The 26,034-nt window shown below is 40.5% G+C and overlaps 1 protein-coding gene and 1 long non-coding RNA gene across 8 annotated transcripts in view; both read left to right on the top strand.

Annotated features, from left to right (window-relative positions):
* Positions 1–11,383, top strand: part of RBMS1 (RNA binding motif single stranded interacting protein 1) — a 215,031-nt gene extending 203,648 nt beyond the window's left edge. For 3 of the 7 annotated variants that reach the window (XM_025404163.1, XM_025404168.1, XM_025404164.1), the window contains 6 exons: positions 1,278–1,325; positions 2,226–2,276; positions 4,947–5,057; positions 6,215–6,295; positions 7,879–7,963; positions 8,778–9,009. In XM_025404163.1, the coding sequence (XP_025259948.1) occupies positions 1,278–1,325; positions 2,226–2,276; positions 4,947–5,057; positions 6,215–6,295; positions 7,879–7,956 (369 nt within the window). In that variant the 3' untranslated portion in view covers positions 7,957–7,963; positions 8,778–9,009. Of the gene's footprint in view, positions 1–1,277; positions 1,326–2,225; positions 2,277–4,946; positions 5,058–6,214; positions 6,296–7,878; positions 7,964–8,777 lie in introns of all 7 variants that reach the window. The other 4 variants (XM_025404167.1, XM_025404166.1, XM_025404162.1 and 1 more) reach the window with 3 other exon arrangements.
* A 232-nt stretch (positions 11,384–11,615) lies between these two features.
* On the top strand, positions 11,616–25,863 carry LOC112636149. Its single transcript, XR_003122135.1, has 2 exons — positions 11,616–11,791; positions 25,535–25,863. It is a non-coding gene; the product is annotated as an uncharacterized LOC112636149 (long non-coding RNA).
* The last annotated feature ends 171 nt before the right edge of the window (positions 25,864–26,034 follow it).

Genomic DNA, 26,034 nt, shown 5'->3' with positions numbered 1-26,034 from the left:
GTTGACATTATCATGCACTAAAACTGAAGGTTGACATTATCATTCACAGTCTCCTAAGCTTCTAAGCTCTTACAGCCTGCTTTTCCTGAGTTATCACTCATTTTCTTTTCTTCTCTCTGGGTTCTTATGTTACTTATTCTGATGCTTCATTCTGCTGGGTGTAGTATTGCCTAATTTAATGCCTCTTTAGTTGTTTTGGATTTAGGATTCCTATCCTTTCCTTGACTGTATAAGACTCGGTGAGATCTGCTCTAGTGCACTTCCCTAATAAACAATTCCTGTGCCTGGTATGAAAAGGTAGTCTTTCTTAACTGTCTGAACTTGGAAACCTCTGTCATTTATATGTTACTAAAAATAGGGGCAAGTGTAAGTTATTCTTAGGCAAATGAAGATTATAAGTATTAATTTGAATTTATGTTGCTATAGATATTACAGCTATTAACACATTTCTCCAATACCTCTTTTTCCCTCTTTAATATAAAACCAGTGTGCATTTTGGCCACAGAACCATTTTGTACAATAAAAATTAGGAGATCAGTGTCAGTCATAGATTTGATATAGCTAACTGGAAACAACATATTTCAAAGGCCTTATTTCCTCTCCTGGGCATTCTGTATTTCTCTAAGATATATAGGAATTGCATTGCATTGCCTGACACTCAGTGCCATAGCCTCTAAGACTGATTTTTAACTCCATAAGTTCAGGGCCTAGTAGGGTCAGTGGATGAGCTTTAAGTCGTCTGTGACTCCTTAAGTTGTTTGCAAAATGTTGCTTGTGTATGTGCAATTAAGTGGGGAAAAATGTTCTATTTCCCTAATTAGGTTTTCAGAGGGCTCCATGACCCTAAAGAGGTTAAGAACCAATAGTAAAGAGTTTACAAAACATTATTATTCCCATTTTATAATTAGAAAATTGAGGAATAGAAATTGACAGCAGCTGATTTGCTGCTTAAGAAAGAAAATTAGATGTCATACCTCCCTAATCCTGTAATGCTATAAGCTATTAGATTATTAAGACCACTGAAGCATGTAAAAAATGGGGGCATCTGGCCCAAATTAGGGTCTGTAGGGAGTTGTTTGCCTTCCCATCATATATCCAGTGAGGGCCCTGCACTCGTGTTGGAGTGGGCCTTTCTCCACTAAACCACCATAAGCTTATGCAATTGGATTTGAGAAATTTGCAGCTGCAAGAAACCACCAACCCCAATGGGGAAAGGCTACAGTCCAGATAACTGAAATGTTAACAAGGCAGAAGCACTTAACTTTGGTCTGCCTTAGGTGGCAAAGGAAACCAGAGAAAACAAGTATCGGGGCTCTGCTATCAAGGTAAATCACAATACATTCTTCCCCCATGACTCTTCCCCATATCCTCTCTGTTGAACCTCTGAAGTTAACAATAGGGGGAAAAATGCAGGAGGGTTTTGTTGTTAAGAATTGGAAACTGGAACTTATTATAAAATTACATAGACTCTGGAAAGCTCTGGGCATCAAGAAATGGGCTGATATGTTTTTCTTTTGAGTGGCAGACTACACATGCTTTCTTTCCTGCCACAAAACCTGACTCTCACATCTGTATTTCTCAATTCAGAGGGTCTACTGTGTGGATGCCCATTTGACTGTAGATGTCAAAATCTAGTTACTGAAGTTTAATTTCCTTAATCTGAATTTCAGATTTTTATTTTCTGCACTAACTAGAAATTGTTGACCACAATACAAGATTTCTAAAACTAATGTCCTAGGTATCAAAGAGAAATTGAATTTCGTTATTTGTATTAAATAAGCACATACTTTAAGGGTTAACTTCTAATAAGATGTGCTGGAATTAGTTGTCATTCATGTGTAATTCTAAAGCACCTAGTTCATACCTTGATTGTTAACACTTTTCACTCTTTATTTGAGTTGTTTCTGGTTTATCTCCCTTGCATAGATAGTAAATTTCTTGGGGGTGGGGCCCATGTCTTTTTCGCCTTTTTCTCTTTGTTGCCTGATACTCAACAATTACTTCTTGAGTGGGCAAATAGAAATTGTTTCTGAATAATCATTTCATCCTATTCAGAGTGACGAGTTTGCCAAGAATTCTAACTGCCTTAATCTTTTTAATCATTGATAGTATTGTTTCCTTGTTTTCTTTCTGTAGATTTTTAACATGATTAAAAAGAGTTCTAAAGAAATAGGTAAGCTTTACAATGAAAATCAATATTTCTTTCAAAATCCTCCCTTTTCTAGGTGCAAAGTCCTTCTTGGATGCAACCTCAACCATATATTCTACAGCACCCTGTAAGTTTTTCATCTTAATGACTTTGTATTTTACAAGTAAGTTATGTGTATATTCTCTCTGGGTTAAAACCATTTGCCAAGGGTGGTATAGGATTTGGGAAATTTTAAACATGGAATACGAGAGTGTACAAATTCATTATAAAACTTCTTCTCATCCTTGTCGTAAAACAACTTGGTAGAAGATTATTAAGTTAAATTTTCTATAAGAACTTAAAATGTATCATATTTGAGGCAGGGCACCATTTTCTTATTCATACCAGCTCTTTAGAGATCATTCAGTTGAGAGGCTACATTTTTAATAGTACTTGGGATAAAACTGCTCTCATTTTTTACATTCTGTTTAATGCAGATATAAAGTTCAAAACCAAGATAAGATTTTCATCAGTGTTACTTAGCCTTTCTATGGAGATTATAAATACTAAAGTGGTAGCACATTATTTGGTAAATAACAAATGTGATTTCTTAATCACGTGAGCATTCATATATATCACTTTTTTTATTGAGTGAGTTATACTTTACCTTATTATATAGTGTATTTCATGTGTTTTTCAAAGACACATAAGATCTAGTTTGTGGAATATCTAGTTTGTGGAAGAAGGGTTTGAAAATTGAAAAATACATGTGGAGAACAAAGTTACAATAAGGCTAAGGATGTCCAACACAGTTACCTGCATGCTCACATGAGAAAATCACAAATTTGGCTCTAAGCTTTCTAGTAACTGATGCAAAATGGGAATCCTGGTAAGCAATATGGTTCACAATATGTGTAAAATAAAAACAGATTTGGTTGCTTAGAAAAAGAACTCTATTCTTGGCCTTATGTTCAGACAGCAATTTGTCTTGGGATACCTTTTAAAGTGGATACTGCAACGTAAGACCATGTGTATGAAATAGCAATCCAGGGATAACAGGTTCTGAATGAGAAATTGCTGAGATGACTTTTAAGAAGCAGATAAAGCATGTTTAGGTGATGACATAGGAGAGGTGCTTTCTGATATATGTATATGTTTTGTGTGATATATGCACATACATATAGATCTATACATGTGCACATACATAGACACATCTTCAAACCCACACTTACCTGTACATGTGTACATAATATACATGCACTGATCCACACATGCCCGTAGCAATCTATATCCCTGATACTCCATGCTACCCTATTTTGGAATGCTTGGAAATCAATCTACTTTGAGTTTGAGGACTTCCTATTACAGATGGTGCCAATGAATGAGAAAAAAGAGCAGGAAGCTCCTCCACCGTCTTTTAGGCTTCTGAGTCATTTCCGTGTTACCACATGCTTTTTGATGATGCATGTTAAAAAAAAAAATCTAACAGAATGTATTAAGGACAAACATTATCTCTGACCCACATCTATATCTTTTTTTCTTTTTGGCAACATTTGAGAAAAAGACTGCACGTATCTGAGCTTAACATCTTTGAGGAGACATTAGGAATGTACGCAGAAGGTTGCTATCTGAGGATTCATTACCTTTCCCCACCCAGCTTTAAACTGCCTGATTTAAATCAGAATTAAAGTGCCTGTACACCTAAATCTGTCCTAGATTGTCTATCTAATTATCCATAAATAACAGTTGTATTTAAGGGATGCCAGGTACAGTGATACCAAAACATATGTTAGTAGTTACAGAGCATGTCAGAATACTTGCATTCTCAGATAATGAGGTGATTGCAAAAAGTCCAAAAATAAAGAGTTCATTAAATTTTGGTTTATACAATCAGTGTAACCATTTAAAAAATGATAATAATGATAGTTTTTCAATAAGCTAGGTGAATGGTTAGAATAGAATGCTAAGTTAAGAGCAAAAACCTAGGATATGAAATTGTTGATGCGCTCTAATTGAACCTGTACAGAAACACACAGAGGCTAGGATCTGGCAGTAGTACCCTGACATTGCTAACAGTGGTTGTATTAGACTGGCTGAGTTAGAAGCGATTTTTTTCCCTCCTATTTTCTTGAATATATTTAATGTGATTTTAATGACCAACATTTTTTCAAATGAAATAAAAGATTCTGGACTCAGATTACTATTCATATCTTAATTGTCTTCCCTCCCAGGCACCAAAGTGTAACTTAAAGTTCTGAGAAACACTGAGTGAATGAAGAAATGTACTCTCAATCCTAACAACCTGATGTTGAACCAAACGATTATCTGGATAGAACATTATTAAACAAAATACTGTACTGATCTTATTAAATATAATACATTGTTTTGTGACTGGAGAAAACATCAACTGCCTTTTTTTCCAGTTTTTTTTTTTTAAGAAAGCATTTTGTAACCCTAGACAGGCAGTGATAATCAGTTTGTTTTTCCTATGATAGCTCCTCCTGCTGGACTAGCTTGCTTCCAGTTACAGAAGTGAAGGGAAAGGGAGGGAAAGGAGGGACCAGTGGCTTTAATACAGGGATTGTTGTGAAGTGAATGCCAAGATATCATTTTCCCTAATGCTCTTACAAAACTCTCAGGAAGAGCAATTTAGAAGATTTTTAGGAAACTGTTTATGATGCCATTTGCAAGATTGAGGGAGCTTGTTTTTGCTTCACATTCTTAAACAAACTAAGGTATTTCCTTTGCAAAAGGTAATTACAGGATCTTGACTCTTGCCTCAGTTTATCTAATTTTGCTCTTGTCTCCAACTTCCCAGGGTGCCGTGTTAACTCCCTCAATGGAGCACACCATGTCACTACAGCCCGCATCGATGATCAGCCCTCTGGCCCAGCAGATGAGTCATCTGTCACTAGGCAGCACTGGAACAGTAGGTGGCAAATTAGTATCATGTGTCTCTGTAAACAGAGGAGGGTAAATTAATGCAGCCTGTATCTTCCCTATCAAATGATAGGCTCTATGATAACAGATTATGTCTAATCCCCTCTCTTCCCTCCACATGACCTTCCATAAAGTAAATACTCAGCTATTTCTTGATTAATTGATGAACTGAAAGTCTATTCTCTGGGTATGTCTCCTTTACAAGAATATAGCACCCACACATGGCCACATCTAGCCTTTTATGACTATTGTCATTTATATAACTAGTACCACTGTCCCTGTGGCAGTGTCATGAAGCAAAAGACAAAGTAACAAAAGATGGTAAAAGCAGGAAATTATTTCTCGCTTATTTCTTCTTTTATGGAGTTTGGGAGCATTGAATCATGATCTTAATATTGAAATATTTCACCAAAGTCCAGGGGACTCCTTTGGGTAATAAGGTTGAGCTGGCACCAGATCAGCTTCCAGGTTTGATGCTTAGCATTTTGCTGGTAAGATGGCTAAAGGATTTTAATTTAGCCTGTATTCTGTAGTGATTTAAAAGAACAAAGGTTGGTGCGTTTTCCCCTCATATATTCAAAACCCACAGCCATTTCTTGTGAAGGCTAAGCCAGGGCCACACATATCCAATGAGATTGACTAGAAATTTCTCCTGCCTTTGGGAAAGAATGACTGTCAGTGTCAGAAAAGCCGGGCTTTGCTGCCTAATGCAGTGACCTGTTAGAGGTCTAATAAGTCATTTACCCCTGTGGATGGGCTCCACCTGTAGAAACAATACTAGGTACTAGTTTAGGGGGCTGCTAGAAAATAATGAGGTCCTTTGAGGAGAGATCTTCTAAAATCACACATTAATGATACTGAATTCTTGAGAGTGACAAACTTTTTTATCTTCACCCATGATAAACTTTTTTATCTTTGTTAGCAAATCCAAAGAAATGTGGAATTTTTAGTTTAGCAGATTCAAAAAGTAGAAAACAGTTTGCCTTCCATATGACATATTTATATGCACTATTTAAGCTTTGAGGTAGCCCATTTAAATTTCTTCTTTGAGATTTCCAAATACATTATATCCATCTCACAATTCCCCTAAGTACTCCAAATTTTGCAGTTTACCATTGCCCATTCTGATCTCATTCTTCTTTCTAGTACATGCCTGCAACATCAGCTATGCAAGGAGCCTACTTGCCACAGTATGCACACATGCAGACGACAGCGGTTCCTGTTGAGGTTGGTAGAGACCATCCAGTGACCATTCTGGCTATAAGTTGTTTCAGAAATGGGTAAATTAAATGGAACTCAGAAAAATCTACCAGATGTCAAATATTTGGATAAAGAATTGCGTTTAGCCAGATGTGGTAGATCATGCCTGTAAGTCCAACATTTTGGAAGGCTGAGGAGGGAGGATTGCTTGTGGTCAGGAGTTAGAGACTAGCCTGGGCAACACAGCAAGATCCCATCTCTACAAAAAATAAAATTGTTTTAAAATTGGCCAGACATGGTGGCATGGACCTGTAGTCCCAGCTACTCAGGAGTATGAGGCAGAAAGAAACCTTGAGCCCTGGAGTTCGCGACTGCAGTGAGCTACGATCATGACAAATTAGGGTAACAACATCCAGGCCACACCTCTAAGACTCCCAGAAATATTTTCTAAGCTTATAGTGTCTTTCATACCCATCGGAGGTTCTGTCTTGTCTCTTAGAAAATGATACTACAGACATAATAAGATAAATCTGGAGTTTGCAGTCCCAGTACTAAAGATCATATCCATGGTAATTAATAATGATGAAAAGAAATCAGTTGTAGTTAAGAAACTTAGTGCAAAAGAGAAAGCTGTTTTGAAACTGCTCCAGGGATGAAGAAGAAACCATACCTGTTTTTACAGAGGCTGTTAGTATGGCTAGATAACTGTTCTTGTTATGGAAGATACTGATATGGAAGAAAGAAGTCTAGCATTTAAATTACGGTTAAAGAGAAAAACGTAGCATTTTCCTGCTAAATATCCTTAAAATTTCAAGGAAATGTATCAATCCAGTTGATCTTGCCCATTAGGCAGATCCCAAAGGTTCCAGTTCCGGGAAAGGATCGTAGGACTCTGGCCTGTTGGTGGAGGTGGTGGTGGTGGTAGTGGTGGTGATAGTAGTAGCAGTAGTAGTAGTAGCAGTAGTTGTTGGAGGTGGTGGTAGTAGTATTTTACTTCTGTTTGTGCAGTTACTGACAACCACAATTACCAGAGCCTACAATTCCTTATCTTCAGTCTGAAACCCAAAAAGAAATCTGAAAATAAAAATTATCTTTGTAACTACTTTAGCATAAAACCTGACCTATCGCAAAACCCAACTTGAACTGAGATGAGACAAAATCTTGGTCCCACTTAACTGTGCTGCTTCATTCATGGCTTCCAGTGTAGAACTATTAATATGTTTGCTTATGAGGTGCTGCCCTAGACCCTACTGGAGGCATTATGTGATATACAGCATATGCATACCACATTTCAGATTATAAAATCTGAAAATACTGAATCCCAAATCACATCTGTCCCCAGGGGATAAAAGGGTAAGAGATTTGTTTGATACACTGTAGCTTGATAAAAATAGGAAAGTCATAAACATTTGGATGGGAGGTGCTTTGGGTCTGTTAGACATGCCAGCTGCTTAGGGAAATGATTAACCTTGAAAGCTCTGCATGATGTGAAGAAATTTACTTTAAAGAGTAACTGTTTTTAAGGTACTGTTGGATTCAGTCAGGCCTAAGTAGCAGAACTGAGGTTTTTTCACTAACGTGTCTCATCCATTCTGCCTTGTTTGTTGTAGGAGGCAAGTGGTCAACAGCAGGTGGCTGTGGAGACATCTAATGACCATTCTCCGTATACCTTTCAACCCAATAAGTAACTGTGAGGTATGAGGGAAGGGTCTCCGTAACTGGGGGGCTCAAGCTATGGGGCTTTTTTTAAAATCAAAATGGTGATTGAGATAACTCAGATTTTATCATGCTGCTTTAATCATGGCCCAGGCATCCAGTCTTGTTGAAATACTACAATCAGTGATTTTATGAATTTAAGATTAATCATTTTGTCTAAAAAGAATACTTTATACTGAAGCCAAATGTATAACTACTCTCCCCACTAAAAAGAAAAAAATAAAAATCTGTAACATCAGAGAACACCAAGTACCAAAATTGTCCTATAATACAAGTATCCTATATTACTTTAATACTCAGAAACCAGAGGACCCATAGCATAAGATGTTGCTTAATCTAGCATTACAAGTTTAGCAACATCTTGATTATGAATTTAGATAAATGTCAATATCCTTAGATTGAAAGATTGTATTTCCAGCTCTTACTTGAACCACAAATTTCAAAACTTTTCACTTTACCATGCAGACTGTAATAAAATAGCTGTGTAGAACTTAGAATACCCTGGTTTCTGGATTGCCCTGGTGATAATAGTATTTTTTATTTCATAAAGTCACTCTTTAGAAACCCACATGAATTTGGCTCTAAATTAAATAAAGTATTTTGCAAGTCCTGGATGTGACAGGCATTGAAAGTAACCATCAGTTCCAGAGTTTGCATTTATCAGTCTACCACCAGTGAGGAGCATAGCCTTTTTCAAACACGTATCTCTTTAAAACAAGAAACAGATTACAAAGCTCTGTAGTGTATCACACCAAATCTACAAAAGCATTTGTCTTTTATTTTTCTCTTCCAGATGTATAGAAAGGTGTTCTTACATGAAGAAGGGTGTGAAGGCTGAACAATCATGGATTTTTCTGATCAATTGTGCTTTAGGAAATTATTGACAGTTTTGCACAGGTTCTTGAAAACGTTATTTATAATGAAATCAACTAAAACTATTTTTGCTATAAGTTCTATAAGGTGCATAAAACCCTTAAATTCATCTAGTAGCTGTTCCCCCGAACAGGTTTATTTTAGTAAAAAAACAAAAACAAAAAACAAAAACAAAAGATTTTTATCAAATGTTATGATGCAAAAAAAAAAAAGAAAAAAGAAAAAAAAAAAGAAAACTTCAATTTTCTGGGTATGCACAAAGACCATGAAGACTTATCCAAGTGCATGACCGGATTTTTGTGGTTTTGTTCATTTTGTGTTTAATTTGTGTTTTTTTTCCAGCTGTATGAAATGGGCTTTCTGAAGTTTAAATAGTCTGACTTCACCCATGGTGTTCTGTGCTTGCAGTGCGAGTGTTGCTGTAATTCAGTGTTGCCGTCAGTGTCTCTTTTCTTAGCTTTCTGTCTTTCTTTCAACGTAGTGTGAAGTGTCTTATCCTTTTCTATGAATTCCAATTTGCCTTAACTCTTTTGATGCTGTAGCTGTTTCAGTAAAAGTTAGTTCAAACTAATGATGTAGAACGCTTTGACCAAATGAGCTGGTCTATTATGCCTTGTAAAACAGCAGCATAGGGCTTTTAAAAGGTAGTCAATAAAAGTTGCTGAAATTTTGGCTTTTTTAAATATGTAGTAGGTGTTTTTAATGATTTTTCACATAATGTGTAAGGTAGTGAAATGCAAGAAGGGAAAAATGTTTTGTGTGAAACACATTTTCTGACTGGGGAACTTTTATTAGGGTAAATTGTTTGTAAGGCTGTATGCCAACAGTTTCCTCTGATAGTTTGATTTAGGATATCTGCTGTATGATGCAATGTAAAGTCTTTTTTGCCTTTTTTCAGGAAAAAAAAAAAACTAACTTGATGTACTAGATTTAGTGTAGGTAGTGTTGGGGTTGGGGACGGGGGGTGGGGGAGGGGAGTCACTGAATGTTTTGTCCTTCCTTTATACTAATGATAGTGCTTTAGAATGAGAATTATGCCTGAAATCTGGCAAACCGAAACATGTTGCTATTGCAACCAAGTGGCAAAAGCTAAAAGTAAGGATTTATCTTCAAACATAAGCTGAGATACGAATAGAAGCAAAACGATTGGCTACTAGCTCTCTCTCTCTCTCTCTATTAGGTAAATTTGAAAAATAAAAATGACTTGGCACTTTTAAAGGTAACTTCACCAAAGACCGAAGAGCCAGTAACCAGTAGCTCCAACTTGTCTCAGCATCACATCTTCTGTGCTCTTTATTTTTGCCGGACCAGTTTGCGGTTAGGAGAATGTGCCTTTTTTGTACCTTTGCATTTAGGTTTTATAATTTTAATTGATGTATGGACACACACAAACAAAAAAGCATGAAGGAAGATTTGGATCCAAGCAGTGCCACACTTTACGTCATCACTACAAGTGTTCAAGTGTAAAGAAAACCAATTTTGAAACTATGAAATTCCTGATTCATAAATACACAGTTATTTCTACTTTAGTACATATAAGATAATTCACTGTTATTAAAGCTCTTTTATTAAGGCAATTGCATATGTTTTAAAAGCAATGGTAAATTAAGTTGTCTTCCAAAACTGTGTACTTGTCTGGTCAGCTGTGTATGATCAGTTATCTACCTCAGAGTCTATTTTCTTTTGTGCTGGGACAGGTTGCTGGCCCTCCCTGTTTCCACAGACCAAATCCTCCTAGCTCAGGAGCTAGGGCTAAGCAGTTGTTTCTTTCAAGTATTTTTTAGTTCTTAAATTTTATGCTTGTATTTGATGATAGATGTCAGTGACATTTCATAGTTTCAAAAGTCCTTGCTGCTCTGAGAAGTGTAGATTCTAGTGAAAATTACATAGTCATAAGAGAAATGTGTTTTTGTTTTTGTTTTTGTTTCATTTTTTTAAAGTTGTGGTATTATTGGTTCTATGCTCCCTGGAATATTACTGCTTTGTGAAAGTCCAGACTGAACGCAGCACCCTCTGTGTACCTAGTACAGTTATAAACCTGGGTCTCTCACTACTTGATATTTTTGCATTAGTTAAGACAGAAATTTGATAGCTCGGTTAGAGGGGAGGGGAAATCTGCTGCTAGAAATGTCTGAACTAAGTGCCATACTCGTCTGGGTAAGATTTGGGAAACATAACCTCTGTACATAAAAAAAGATCAGTTAAACATCACATAGTAGACAGCCATTAAATTATAAAAAAAATTAATTTATGAAGAAAGACCTTTTGTACAGATTGAAAAAAAAAGATTTTCATAGAGATATCTATATGATCAAGAGAGTTAATTTTTTATTTTTGTTTTACTAGTGCCACAGACTTGCCAGTGGTAACTTATTTGTCCGGTTCAAGATAACTCTGTAGTTTTCTTTCCTAGGACTTGTTGTTAAACGCCAAAAGACATTTTTGAACTGTACATTTGATCAGATTGTTAGCTTTTCTGTTTTATTTCTTTTGAGAACCTTTGAATAAAAAACATCTGAAATTTTATTTTTCCTGTCAATTTTTTTAAGTAGATTAAGTATATCAGAATTTCGTTTCATTTCTGATCTCTTTCTTCAGCTCAGTAGATTAGTTTGAAAGTGAGTTGAAAGTTATGTCAGATTCAATATATCCTCAAAATACATTTCCTTGAAAAGAATTGGAAAAACCATTCCAACCCCCTTTTGCTGGTTATTTAAATCTGTGTGATGACCAGAGACGTCAACCGTCAACTCAGCACGTCAACGGTCCGCCCGGCAAATATCCATCCCAAAATACACCTCTAGTGGTCTGTTCTTAAAGACCAAAGAACCAGACCCCTTTTCTTCCTCCTTTCTTGCTGCGACCCCTCAACTATTTCATAGCTTGTCAATGCTCAGCAAGGAAGACTGCCTAGCAGCAGCCCTCCCACCTGTGGTAAGGAAGCATGTGGGCAAGAACCTCGGGATGATCTTATCTATGCGTTTATGACCACGGTCCTCTTTCAGAGCTACCTGTTCAGCTGTTCCCGATTGGAGGCTCCCATGCAGCATTCACGGAGGAGCAAGAACTCCTCTTTCCCTCACTTGACTGCTTTATAGGAGGCACTTAATATGCAAAATAGGCTCCTTCTGCCCAAAGTGGAGTAAATGTTTTAGTGTGGTGGTTCAGTATTTACTTCCTGGTGTCCAGTGGCTCTCTCATGGTGATAAAAAGAGTGGACAAGGAAAACATGCAGTCCAACTCCATTTCTGGGTGCCTCCCCTGCCATCTGGATGGGTTGTGGGGTGAGTTAGATAAGGGAGGGGTCAGCACCTAACTTGCCGGAGCCAAGAAAGCGCTGGTACTTGATGGCTGTTTGAGAGAAGGAAACTCATTCCTCTGATGCTAACTGGTGCTTCTGAGAGCAAGATGTCAGGGAGGAGAGAAGCATGGCCTCTTGAGACAAACCCAGGCTGCTAAGAATGTAAGCTCTGGTCTCACTTTGCGTTCCAGCCACACACCTAAGTGGCCCTTCCTATGACCAAAGGTAAGAAAGAAATGGAATTCAGGCTGCTGGGCACCTTCAATTTTGTTCACCTTATTTTTGTAGCTTCTCGCCGCTGAAGCCCGCGGCCCTCCGTCTGGCTGTGTTACGTACTGAAACTGGTAAACACTCAGGAGCACCAATCCACGGAAAAGGGAGGATCGAGCCAGCGATGGTGGTTCACAGTTACCGCTCCCATACAACTAGAGGGGTTGTGGCACCTTTGGGGATAAACCCCACGTAGCTGAAAGCTCTGAGACTGACGTGGAATTCTGGGGTTGGAGGAAAGAGGGTGTGGCTGATGCTCTGTGGTCTACGTATTCCCCCCCCCCCCCGTAGTTGCTGGGATGAGGAAAGCCAGGGAGTGGAGGGGGAAGCCCCGTTTTCCACCCCACTGCCACACCTTTCATGGCCAGTGGCTCTAGGTTTGTCCGCTGGAGCTTAAATCCCACAAATACTGATTTAAAATTCATTAGGAAAAAGGCAGTGCCTCCCAGCCTGAGCCGGGGCTCAGTGAATGTTAAGATATGACTGATATATCCTCATTCCATTAGGGTAGCCAAAAAGGAAAAGAGCCAGCGCCACTGGGACAAAGGTCACCGACCTCTCAACCTCCCTGCCGCTTCCACAAAAAGCCTGAGATGTCAAGTAGGTGGGGGAGGGAGGAGAGCCGGGAGCTCAGGGTTTGAGGAAGGCCAGGCAGTCTCTGCCCCTCGAATAGCAACGCGATGAGCTCAGCCCCCTCAGTCCAGGCCGAGAGCCAGATGGCGGTCACGTGGCCGCGGGGCGCCCCGGGTGCAGGGTCCTCGGCACAGCTGAGGGGTGCGCGCCGAGCTCCGCCGGGCGAAGGAATTCCAGCCCCGCGAAATGGCTCCAGAGAGTCTCCGGTGACTCGCTCGGGGGCTGCGGAGGGCAAGAGACTGTGTGCGCTTGAGCCGCTAGAGGGAGGGCGTTTTGTTTCTCAGCCGTCAGACGCGAGCTCTGCAGGCCGGAAACCCAGACCCGCGGCGGCCGACATCGGGAAGCCCCTGAGCTGAGGTTTAGCCTCTCGGGGCACACAGGCTGGGTCACAGGGGTCTTGAATTTGGGGTTCCTCCTCAGACTGGAGCGCAGGCTGTCGCCTGTGCTGGCAGCGCCCTCATTGTGAGCTTTGTTGGTCAGATGGGGAGTGACTGAAATGTGACTTTGAAGGTTCGGGGAAGCTGGGGGCGGCTAGGGAGGAAACCACGCGCCTTGCCACACCACGTGACTCAGCACGAGCAAGCGATGGCAGGTCTCTGGGCTGCTCAGAATTGAAAACGTGGCTTTGAATTAAATAATACGATTTTTTTATGCGACTCTGAGAGACTTAAGATTTGATTTAGGCTATTCCAGTGCTCACACAAGACCCAGACCATAAACCAGACTGCAGGGATTGCCTATCCTCTAGTATCCTTGAAGCCACTTGCCCTACTTGAACACCTTGGGGGACCAGGTACTGCCTGCCTCACAAGGCATCAGGTATCTTTAGGGAACAGCTCTCAAACTTATTTGCAGAGGAGTCCAAATTGTGACTTTGAAATTCCCAGTTACTGGCCCTAGTGCTGCCAACCAGGATGCCACAGAGTCAGTCAGTCATACTTCAAGTGTGGAAACGTGACTCCATGTTTCTGCTCTTCTGTGGGTTGAGCATTCCTTCCAGCTTTAACTCTTCCTCGTCAGCCCTGGTCACTCCACATCATCAACTCCCCTTCCAGATGGACCACAGTTGACTCAGGATAAAACCCAAAACCGGAGGGAGAACTTGGGGCTTCACCTGTCTCCCCTGCCCTGCCGGATCTTACTATTACAGATGAACTGGTTTCCTTTTTGACTTCTCAGACATACCACAATTCTTAGAACTTGTAGCCAGTGTAAATCCCTATGTTGCTTTATTTTTTAAATGACAGTGGTTATGCTAAAGACATGCAAGATAATATGAAGTCATTTTAAAATGAAGATATTTTAATGACATGGAAAATGCTTAGGATATAACGTGAATAAAAAGTGTTAGGAACAACTGTAGATACAGTATGATCAAAAGTATGAAATAAGTATAAAACCCAAGGAGAGGCTGGGCACAGTGGCTTATGCCTGTAATCTCAACACTGGGAAGCCAAGGCCAGAGGATTGAGTGAGACGAGCCTGGGCAATGTAGCAAGACTCACCTCTACAAAAAAATTTTAAAAATTAGCCTGGCGTGGTGGCACACACTTGTAGTCCTAGCCACTTGGGAGGCTCAGACAGGATTGCTTGAGCCCAGGAGTTTGAGGTTGCAGTGGCTGCTGTGTTCACGCCACTACACTGTAGCCTAGGTAACAGAGAGATAGAATGTCTCAAAAATAAATAACAAGGAGAAAGTACTTCAAAATGCTTATCAAGTGAGAGGATTATAGAAAGGTTGTATTTTCTCATTTATACTTCCCTGAATAATTTTTCCAGTTTTCAACAATGAAAACATTTTATGATCAAGAAAAAAAATTCTTAAAAAATGTTGTCACATTATCCTGAAATTATGCAAGTCGCTATGCTCATATTCCAACTAAACACATTTGATCGATTTTTTGTTGTTGTTGTTTAAAAGATAACTGCCCCAAGCGTTGGCAGACACAAAGATGATGTGATGTGGTCCCAGTCCTCAAGGGACAATCTTAGAGACACAAGTCTATAAGTGACAATATTATAAGGAGAAGTAAGAAAAGATCTAAATAAAGAGCTGTAGGAGTTCTGTGAGGGGGCGAAGATAATGAAAACATCTCTCCTGAGATTCTCAGTATTTCCACATTTCCAACCAGTTCCTTTTTTACTGATCAGAATTCACTTGAGAGCAGCCATTTTCCTCACCGGTTCCTCTACCTTCTGAGAGATGAAATTGTCAGGCAGACAGACAAAGTCTTTTATAGTTCTGCCCTTGCCAGAATGAGACTTGGAGCAGATGTCCAAAAAGTTGATATTGCTGTCACTTCTGCTCTGAAAATACTAGAGTGTGTAAGAAGAAAGAACTGTCTTAAAAAAAAAAAAAAAAAAAAAAAAAAAATCAAGCAGGGTGTCGGATACTTTCCAAGTAATGTCATTTTGACTTCTTTTGCCCTTGGTCACATGTTCTCCACACATCAGATTATGGATTTGCAAACACCTGTATCGTTTTCCCATGTCCTCCATATATCTTGAGAACTATTTGTTATTTTCTTCAGGGAAGCCTAGGCAGGAATGCCGTTTTATCCACTTTGTAATTCATGTCTTTGACACATGTTCAAGACCATAAATATTGTTCCTGGCCTCCTAGCCAGGAACAACAATTTTTCCTAAGAAATACATGAAGGAACTTCCATTACTGTTATTTTCTCCCTAACATTTAGTTCAATTTTATTGAGAAGATTTTGTATCCTTCAACTTAATTCTTCCAATGATCTGGAGTTTTTTGTTTGGTTTGGTTTTACAAACCTGTATTTTACCAAGATTTGAGGCAACTGTATAGGAAACACAATTAATTAGAAATGTAGAAATCTGGACTTGATACATTAACAGGGAAGAGACATAAGGAATACATAGAATGTAGCTCTATAGGCCAAAAGTTCTCCACCATCACTACAGTTAAACTTCAATAATTATGTTTCCTGGCAACCAAGGTGAAAAGGGAGAAAAGAACATGCACCTGTAGCTCTTGCTGTCAAAAAGAATAAAGCCTGCCAGATTTTCTGGAGAAAGATAGTATTTACTAGCTTTGTACAGGGGCTGCTGCAAGGGGTACTGGGTGGTGTCCACCACATTTCTCCACCAATACAATGACAATTTCCCAAGCCTGTTCAGATAGGACCCATTCATAAAAGTCAAGGACGGCACAGCAAGGCACTATTTCATGATAGTGATTCTGGTAGGCTATAGACTCATAATAGGTATTCTGAGTCTTGTCACATGTTCTTAAGTGATATACCTCATCCCTCTCACAGAGCCCATTGCAATGACTCTGAAGGACAAAACAGCTCTGCAACAGCAAAAATGTTCCATATCCTCCTTTTATTTCCACATTTGGCCCTTCACATGGGAAAAGAGATGCAGGCCACAAGTCCTCCTGCCTTACTTGGCACTTCATGTTATACCTAAGACACCAACCAGTTTCTTCCATTCCACCCAAAGCAGCAGCTCAGAGGTGAGTCGCTGAGCTGGCTGATTTGGGCAGTCGCTGCCTCCTCTGGCCAGTGAGTTGGGAGGTAGGATGATGACCCTTTCCATTACCTAATACTGCAGCCTTCCTAGGGCTCTCACAAATCATAGTGCTTTTTTATTCTGCCATCAAAGGACCCTTGAGAGCTGAGGAGTGAGAATAGAGAGCCCCAGGGATGCAAGGCAGAGATAGCCCAGTGTGGCCCACCATAAACATAAAATTTCTGAAAATTCTCATGCTTTGTTCTAAATTCATGGGAATTTTGTTTACCTCATAATGTCTATTTTTCCCAAAAGTGGGTATGGCATTTGATTAAATATTTTTAAATTTTGAAACACAGAAGTTGCAAGTACAATATAAAGAACTTGTATCCTAATTTACCCAAGAGCAGATTACAGAACTAATGCTCCCTTACCTGCTAAAAACAAGGACATTCTCTTACATGACCACAACACAACCATCAAAGCAACACGGACTCATTACTACCAACTAAACCTCAGACCCCAGTCAAGTTTCACCAATTATTCCAGTAATGTTCTTTATTGCAAAAAGATTCAATTCAAAATCACACATTAATTATGTCTCTTAAGTTTCTCTCAGTCTGAAATAGCTCTTCGGTCTTTCTTTGACTTTCATGACTTTGACGCAGTTGAAGATTATGGGCCTGTGATTTTGCAGAGTATCTCAGATTGGTTTGTTTGAAGTGTCTGCGTTGCAGAAACTTTTTGGCAGGAATATCAACAAAGTGAAGCTGTGTTCTCCTCACTGCACCCCATCAGGAGGTGAGTGATTCCACTGTTTCTTTACCTATGATGCTCTCTTTGATCACTTAATTAAGGTGGTGTCTGCCAGGCATCTCCACTGTAAAGTTACCTTTCACACTTTGCAGTTAATAAGTATTTTGTGAGGAAGTGCTTTGAAACCATGGAAATACCCTAAACGTCCTCAAACTTTTAATTTATTCATTTACTTTATATGAGTATGGACTCAGAATTTCCTGTTTTACTCAATGGATTCTAATCGCTTGCAGTCATTACTTGTGATATTCAAATTATCCCCAGTTAGGCCCGGTGGAGCCCTGCAAGCCAGCCTCTGTGTTTTTTAGACATGTCCCTGTCATTCTTTAAGCATCGCCTTGCCTACTGGCACCACAAGATGTTTCAGGCTTATTTTGTATTTTTTTTGAAACAGAGTCTTGCTTTGTCACCCAGGCTGGAGTGCAGTGGCATGATCTCAGTTCACTGCAATCTCTGCCTCCCGGGTTCAAGCAATTCTCATGCCTCAGCCTCCTGAGTAGCTGGGATTACAGGCGTGTGCCACTAAGCCCAGCTAATTTTTGTATTTTTAGTAGAGACGGGGTTTTGCCGTGTTGACCAGGCTGGTCCTCAAGTGATCCACCTGCCTCGGCCTCCCAAAGTGCTAGGATTACAGGCATAAGTCACCACGCCCGGTCAGCCCTAGTTTCCTTTGATGGAGAATGACATTTAGAAGCTAAGGTTTGGGTACTAGGTATACTCTTTGCTACTTGCATGTCACTGTTCCCAAGCCTTTTCAGTAGACAGGGTTAGGGAGTGTATGTGTGTGTATGTGCATGTATATGTCCACACACATATTTATACCTTGTCTGTAAATATTGGAAAGCATGTATTTTCAACCACAGGTTTCATTTTCCCTTTCCTTTTTTTCTTTCTTGGAGACAAGAGTCTTACTCTATCACTCAGGCTTGAGTACAGTGGTGCCATTATGTAGCTCACTGCAGCCTCAACTTCTTGGGCTCAACCAATCCTCTCACCTCAGCCTCTCAAGTAGCTAGGACTTACAGGCACACAACACCACACCCAGCTAATTTATTTTTTAATTTTCAGAGAGAGGGTCTGACTATGTTGTCCAGGCTAATCTCAAACTCTTAGACTCAAGCAGTCCTCCTGCCTTGGCCTCCCAAAATGCTGGGTTTGCCACTGTGACTGGCCCCTTCCCATTTTTGTAATTATTTTCTGATGGTAAGAAGCCTGGCTCCCAATATCTTTGATCTACTTATTAATATGGTTTGGCTCTGTGTCCCCACCCAAATCTCATGTTGAATTGTGATCCCAGGGAGAGGGACCTGGTGGGAGGTGATTAGATCATAGGGGTGGGCTTCTCCCTTGCTGGTGTCATGATAGTGAGTGAGTTTTCACAAGATCTGGTTGTGTAAAGGTGTGTAGCATTTCCCCCTTAGCTCTTTCTCCTGTCACCATGTGAAGATATGCTTGCTTCTGCTTTGCCTTCTGCCATGACTGTGAGTTTCCTGAGGCCTCCCTACCAGCCCTCTTGTACAGCCTACATGCAGAACCGTAAGTCTATTAAAACTCTTTTCTTTATAAACTACCCAGTCTTAGGTAGTTCTTTATACCAATGTGAGAATTGACTAATACACTTACCCATTGCTCACTCCCTCTGTGTGCAACCAATCTCCCATTGCTAGCACCACCCACTTTGCCATGCAAATGCCTTAGCCCAGCTCACACTGCTCAGACTCTGATACCTTGCTCTGTGTGGGAGTTTGGAGGTGGTGAGCAAGTTGGTTCTCCTCCTACTCTTTGCCCAGAAGCAAAAGAGAACCACATATTAAAGAAGAGAAGTAATTCTGCCATAAGAGAGCAAGTACTCTCCACAAGAAGGGACATTTTGTGATGCCATAAATTTGCCCCATGAAGTCTGCTTATGTCTCACTGTCATGTGGAATGTGCTAAAAGTTTGAAACAGTTGAAGGGCAGGAAGGGTGTGGAAGTGGAAAATCCTAAAAAATATATAAAGAGAAGTAATGAGAGGGTGACATAAAGGAGAGAAAGGAAGTAGAAAAGAAAGACTTAGTAAGATAAGTGAGAAAATAATATAAGTAAGAGAAAGTAAAAAGTGTAGGAGAAAAAGAAGATAAAATGAACGATTGATTAACATCCCCTTTCCAAAGCTGTTCCCTGAAGGCCTAGTAAATCGGCTGGTAATAGGCTTGTAAGATACAATCTCTCAGCCACCAACTTTGGCATGTATTAAATTAAGGAAACAGCAATGTTTCTACGATGTCAGCAGTGAGTTACTATCTTTGAGGCCACAAATCCAGCTTTCCACAGAAACTCAAATGCAGCAGCCTCTGGATCTTCCCAGGTATTTTTCAAGTGCCTCCCAAGAAAAGCACTTCACAGAGCACAGGGACTCATCCTCACCAGTTGAACCATCTCATTAACCATGAGTTAATTCTTAAATTTCTAAAATAAATGCTTTTGAGTTTTTGAGAATGAAAAGAGCTTCAACCTTCTGTGGTCATGGGGAAGTGTGAATTCCCCAATCTAATTCATCTCGTCTGCTTCATCCTCCAATTGGCCCTCTGCACCATTGATCGGTGCTGCCAACTCCATTTGTCTCCATGTGCCCACCTTCCATTCCACCTCATCTTACTGCAATCTAGTATCTGCCACAAGCTCTTCATGCGTGGAGGGTCAGAATCCTATTCTCAAGTAAAAGAATCCTTATATAATGACCTCTTTGCTGCATCTGTCATAAAAAAAACAGTAGGAAGAGCCCATGGGTTAGAGGATGAGTATTGGCAAAGACCAGCAGAGAGCCTGAGGAATGCAGCTGAGAGGGGGCTAGTCCTCATGGGCAGCAGGGAGCTAGGCTTAGGGTAGCAGGGATATAAGTGGCTTCCCATGTGTAGTTGTACTGGCTTTGTGGATACTGCAAAAGAGTTCCCCTCCTTTCTCCTAAAAAGAGGAAACTAGGTTTGGCTAAACAAGGATGCAGTTCGTGGTTACAGGGGCTCTGGTGCATTGAGTGTTGTTCCAGTGGCTTCAAAAGACAGCTGTGGCAACTGGGGAACCAACCATGCTGCTCCAGGGCCTGCCATGTGCTCACCATCCACCCCAGTCCCCTGTGTCTCTGCGACTCTCCCTATCCTGACCTGGTAGTGGCTATCATGGGTCTCTCAGAGTCTTGGCCCTTCAAGCCTGAAGAATAGCTTTAAGAGCCCAATGTTGCCACTGCCTGAGTGGGGTGGTGGAATGTTCTCCTCATTCACACCTCATCACAGAACCAGAGATGGTGGGGCAGATGGAAGGAGTGCATCTGGGTATTATTCTGAAGCTGAGGCTTCATAAGGAGGTGCCCATATGTCTCCCTCCTCCACTGTACTGAGAAATGGGTATCACACCTTTGTCTTCACTGGGTCCTTTCCTTTCCCCCAGCCCCACTCCTAGTGCCTCACACACATGGATACCTAACCTGCCACTTACTCAAACTGCAACTTTAGATCAATTGGGGATGAAGGAGGCATACTATTCTTAGAAGTCTTTACTGCCATCTGCTAGAAAATTGTCAGAAAGCCCATACAAATGTACAATGACTATGTGAATGGCACCCCCATAGTTGTGCAGTGTGTAGCTTTCTCACTGCAAGCTGCAGTCTGTTCGATGGTTGAAAAAAATTCAATGCTTGTAGCCAATGCTTATATTCATTTTTGCTAATAATTCTAAACTCTCAAAATGGGGTTCCCAGAAGTGCTAACAAGGAACAATGATCTAAATTAACATTAATTACTCCCTTTAGGTGGAAGATCCACCAAATATTTAAGTTCAGATCAGCCAGAAACTGCCAGCACAAGGGGCTTGAATGATTTAATAAAACAGCCAGTGATAGATGTGAATGTTTTCATGGCTTAATGATTTTTTTTTCCATGTGGAACTAGGAGGCTGGCAGTTTGCAGACTATAGCAAGCACAACATCAAAATTTGTCCTCAAGTTGTTCCTGCTGGGGGCTGGAAAGAGAAGACTGGCAGGGTGTGGGCCATCCAGCTGAGCCCATGGTAAGGGGCGCTGACAGGGTCGTACAGTGCGTGTTTGGCTGAGTAGGGTGAACAGGTTGCTCACGAAAAGCTGTGTACCAGAAAGACTGCTTGGTCCAGCAGAAGGCAATGTTTTCTCATTTGTCTACCCATAGGGGATACGGTTTTCTCATTCTCACAAGGACTAGCACCATACAAGAGATTCCAATTGTCACTGCAATGCTGAGCCTAGTAACAGCAGTTCCCTGAAATTAGCATCTCTTGTGCGATCCACAAAACCAAACAACCTGGCTCTTTCTTTCCCTTTTCTACATGAAATCATTCATAAGCCTGTCATGAAATCTCTGTGTTCTAAGTTCAGCTCAGTGACTTTGTGAGCTGGAAACTCTCTGTTCCTGCAGATTACTCTTTTCTGCTGTCTGTATCTCAAGAGACTGACCTTCAAGGGTGGCGTTAAACAAGCTTACTTGCCTCTGACTTCCATCTGGTTTGGCCAATGAGAGATGCTGGCAGACCAGTAGGCTGCCAGGCGGGCTGGAGCAAAGATTGATTAATGCTTCCTCCCTGTGGGCCACAGGTTGGCAGTGTCCATGTCATGGGCTGAATTAAGTCCCCCCAAATTAATATGTTCAATTCCTAACCCCCAGTACTTCATAATGTAACTGTTTAAAGATGGGACCTTAAAGGAGGTAATTAAATTAAAATGAGATCATTAGATGGGACCCTAATCTAATATGACCAATGGCCTTATAAAAAGAGGAAATTTGGACACAGGTGTGGGCACAGAGGGAAGATCATGTGAAGACTGAAAGGAGAGAGGCCTTAGAAGAAACCAACCCTGCCAGCACCTGTATCTTGGACTTGTAAGAACATAGATCTCTGTTGCTTAAGTTACCACATCTGTGCTAGTCTGTTATGGTACCTGAACAAACTAATACAATCCCTCTACCAAAGTCACAGCTGCAGTCCATGCCCCCACTCCTAGAGCTCCAGTTCTCTCCTTGGGCTTGGATCATGGCATCCTCTCCTTACCCCTTCAGGCTTAGGAGAAAGCAGGAAGGGTCCCTGCTACCACTTCCCTACCACTGCTGGTTCCTCTGAACTGTGCACATGCCTTTGTAACTGCCTTTATTCAACTCTTCTTCAGTTACCCCACTCCAGTGTACCGGGTATTACTTGCAGGAACTTAGATGGATCCACTTGTTCCCCTCACTATTTGCCTGAGCTATTCCTAAAAGGTAATCCTACCTAGTAGAAATAAACCAAAATGGCTTATCAGGTGAGCCCCCTTCTGTCACATTACTGTGTAAAAAGTATTTTCTAAGATTTCCATGGTGGCAAGAAGCTGCTGGAATATGCAACCTAACAGCTCTGCAAAAATAAAGGTACTGAATTGTAACCAATGAATGAGAAACTGACTGCTTTGACACAAAAAAAAAAAAAAAAAAAAAAGTATGCTATGGAGAGGACACTTTGAAGGTGAATATTTAGAATTGTTTCCACCACTGAGAAGTGTTGGTTCTGAAAACAGTGTTACCATTATTAAAAATTCTGATATGTGCATGTGCTGAAAACTGAGAAATGGAATTTTTCTACATTATTTTAAAATATTTTACATGCAGGCTGGGCACATTAGCTCACATCTGTAATCCTAGCATTTTGGGAGGCCAAGGTGGGAAAATCACTTGAGTCCAGGAGTTCAAGACCAGCCTGGGCAATAAAGTGAGACCCAGACTCTATAAAAAATTTTTAATTTAGCTGAACATGGTGGTGCTTGCCTGTAGTCACAGCTACTTGGGAGGCTGAAGTGGCAGAATTGCTTGAGCCCAGGTGGTCGAGGCTGCAATGAACTATGATTGTATCACTGCACTCCAGTCTGGTGACACAGCAATATCATCTCTTATACAAACAAACAAAAAACCTTTTAAATGTACAATTTCAGAGAGCTTTGGACATATCTTTATGTCCAAAAAAAAAGGGTGGAAATCAATATATTAAAAGAATATCTCCACTCCCATGTTTATTGCAGCCCTATTCACAATAGCCAAGATACGGGTTCAACTTAAGGGTCCATCAATAGATGAATGGATAAAGAAAATTCGGCATATATATATAATGGAATATTATTCAGCCATAAAAAAGAATAAAATTCTGTCATTTGCAGCAACATGGATGGAACTGGAGGCCATTATGTTAAGTGAAATAAGCCAAGCACAGACAGACAAATAGCACATGTTCTCACTCATGTGGGAGCTAAAAAAGTGGATGATTGCTAGAGACCAGGAAAGACAGGAAAGAGGGAGAGATGAGAGGGAAAACAAGAATATAAATGTGTTTATTACCACTGAACTGTACACTTAAAAATGGTAAAGATGGTAAATTTTAAATGTCTATTTTACCTCAATAAAAATAAAGTGTAAAAAAACTGAGAAGTGGGGTTTTTCTAAATTATTTAAAAATCTTTCAAATGTACAATTTTAGAGAACACTGAATATATCTTTATCTGTCTCTGTCTCTACATATCTATGTAAAAATGGTGCATCAATCAGACTTCTTTGCCTTCTGACTTTCTCTGGGTTTGGTCAATGGGAAGCACTTTGATTAGAATATAAGAACTACTGATTGACCCAAGGCAGATGAAAATGTATTGGTAAACTTTCAACAGACCCTTTGCATAGCTGGTGGATGTGGGTGAAAAAGTGAGTCTAACTTAGCAATTACAGCCAATAATGCCCTTCTTGCATTATCTCTGTAGTATTGTTTTAGCCATGAGAATCACTAAAGCCAGGTATCAAAATAGACTGATCTTAGAAGCAGACTTCTGAATTGTGTCACAAAGTGTTATACCAAACTTTTCAAATGAAGCATATTCAGTTCAGTTACATATAAATATAAAAAGAGTATACAACCTTAATAGGAAAGCAGAAAGCAAAAAGGGTTTTGTACCATCAAGAAAATAATATTATTTCATCTTTTCCTCATTCTTTTTCGTTTTTTGTTTTTTGAGACAGAGTCTTGATGTGCCACCCAGGCTGGAGTGCAGTGGTGTGATCTCGGCTCACTACAACCTCCGCCTCCCAGGTTCAAGCAATTCTCCTGCCTCAGCCTCCCAAGTAGCTGGGATTACAGGCCTGCCCCACCACACCCAGCTAATTTTTGTATTTTTAGTAGAGATGAAGTTTCACCATGTTGGACAGGCTGGTCTCCAACTCCTGACCTCAAGTGATCCACCCGCCTCGACCTCCCAAAATGCTGGGATTACAGGCGTGAGCCACCGCCCCAAACTCTTTGCTTCATTCGTTAACATTTTCTCTTTGTCTGTTTTTAATTACTATGTTAGTTCAATAGTACATATAACATATATATAATTTACAAATAACAAGTATTGGGAGTATCTGCTTAAAAACCTTTTCTGAATCCAGTGAGCCGTCCAAAATGCCTGGAAACCACTGAGCATTACACCATAAGGGGCTGTAAAATAAAAAAAATCTGTACCCAGAATCTTAGAACTTCAGATTGACACATTCAATGTGTGTCAACGAAAGTGGGGGATGTGAAGGAGGAACTGCCAGCGCCACGCAGCTTCCCACATTAGTCAGGAGAGTATGTTCATTTAGTTGAACCACCATTTCTCAGAACGTTTTGGAAATATTTGGAATGTACTCGGAGGCCTAAGGGACCACCCAGTCAAAACCCAAACGAAAGTCTTCCAAAGACAACATGGGACAAAATGAGGGTCAGCTCCTCCCAGCTCCACATCCGGCCAGCGGTGGGCTGGGCAGGGCAGCCATCTTGTCCCACTCTGGCCACTTCCGCGCATTGCTGACTGTCACAGGAGGCCTGAGCCTGGGGAATGAATGTTATCACTGCAGGCAGTGTTTACAGGTGACAGAGAACACTCCAGTCACGTCAGAGAGAAGAGCCATTTAGACTAGACTAGGGGGCAGTACCCCTGGAGCTGAGCTTTCTTGCCTTTCCCCTAATGCCTCCAGCAAAACGAGACTCCGGTTCCAGGCGGTGCTGTGGACAATATGCTTATTTACTGCCTGACCTTTCAGGCAAATGGCTGTGAAAATACTTTGGTGGCTTGGAGATATGACTATACAGTTTTGTAGTGAAAGCTGCTTCCAAACTGCTTTCTGTTATTTTTTCAGGATTCCTCACTGATTAAAATCTGATTACAAAACACGGGACCTAGAGAGACGTTCACTTCACTACTTCTCTACAGATGCCTCCTGCTGCTTCCAACTTTTCTCCTTTAAGGCAGGGTGAATCTAAATCATGGTCTCAGCCCTGAAGGAGGCACCAAAGCAGTTTCGTTGCCCTGCAAAAAGCTTCTAGAGGAGCTCATCTGAATGCCTGAAGAAACCAGCCGCCTTTGCAATTATCTAAAAGGAATTGAGTCATTTTAACAAGACATTATTTCAGCCATCCATGGTCACAATCATCTCTTTGAAAAAAAATACTGGTGGTTTGTTGTTTTGTTTTGTTTTTGTTTGTTTTTAACATCCATTATGGAATGGTCTGATTAGACAATGGGGTTTCATAATCTAAGGAGGTGAGCCCATCCCTAACCTCCTGCTGTGCTCAGGGGTGGGGCTTCTACACACCAGGAAACTCCAGATAAATGGAAACACAAACTGCTCTGCCCAAA

This window comes from Theropithecus gelada, chromosome 12 (assembly GCF_003255815.1).
Source record: "Theropithecus gelada isolate Dixy chromosome 12, Tgel_1.0, whole genome shotgun sequence".
Lineage (NCBI taxonomy): Eukaryota > Metazoa > Chordata > Mammalia > Primates > Cercopithecidae > Theropithecus > Theropithecus gelada.
This window is presented reverse-complemented; position numbering and strand designations above follow the sequence as displayed.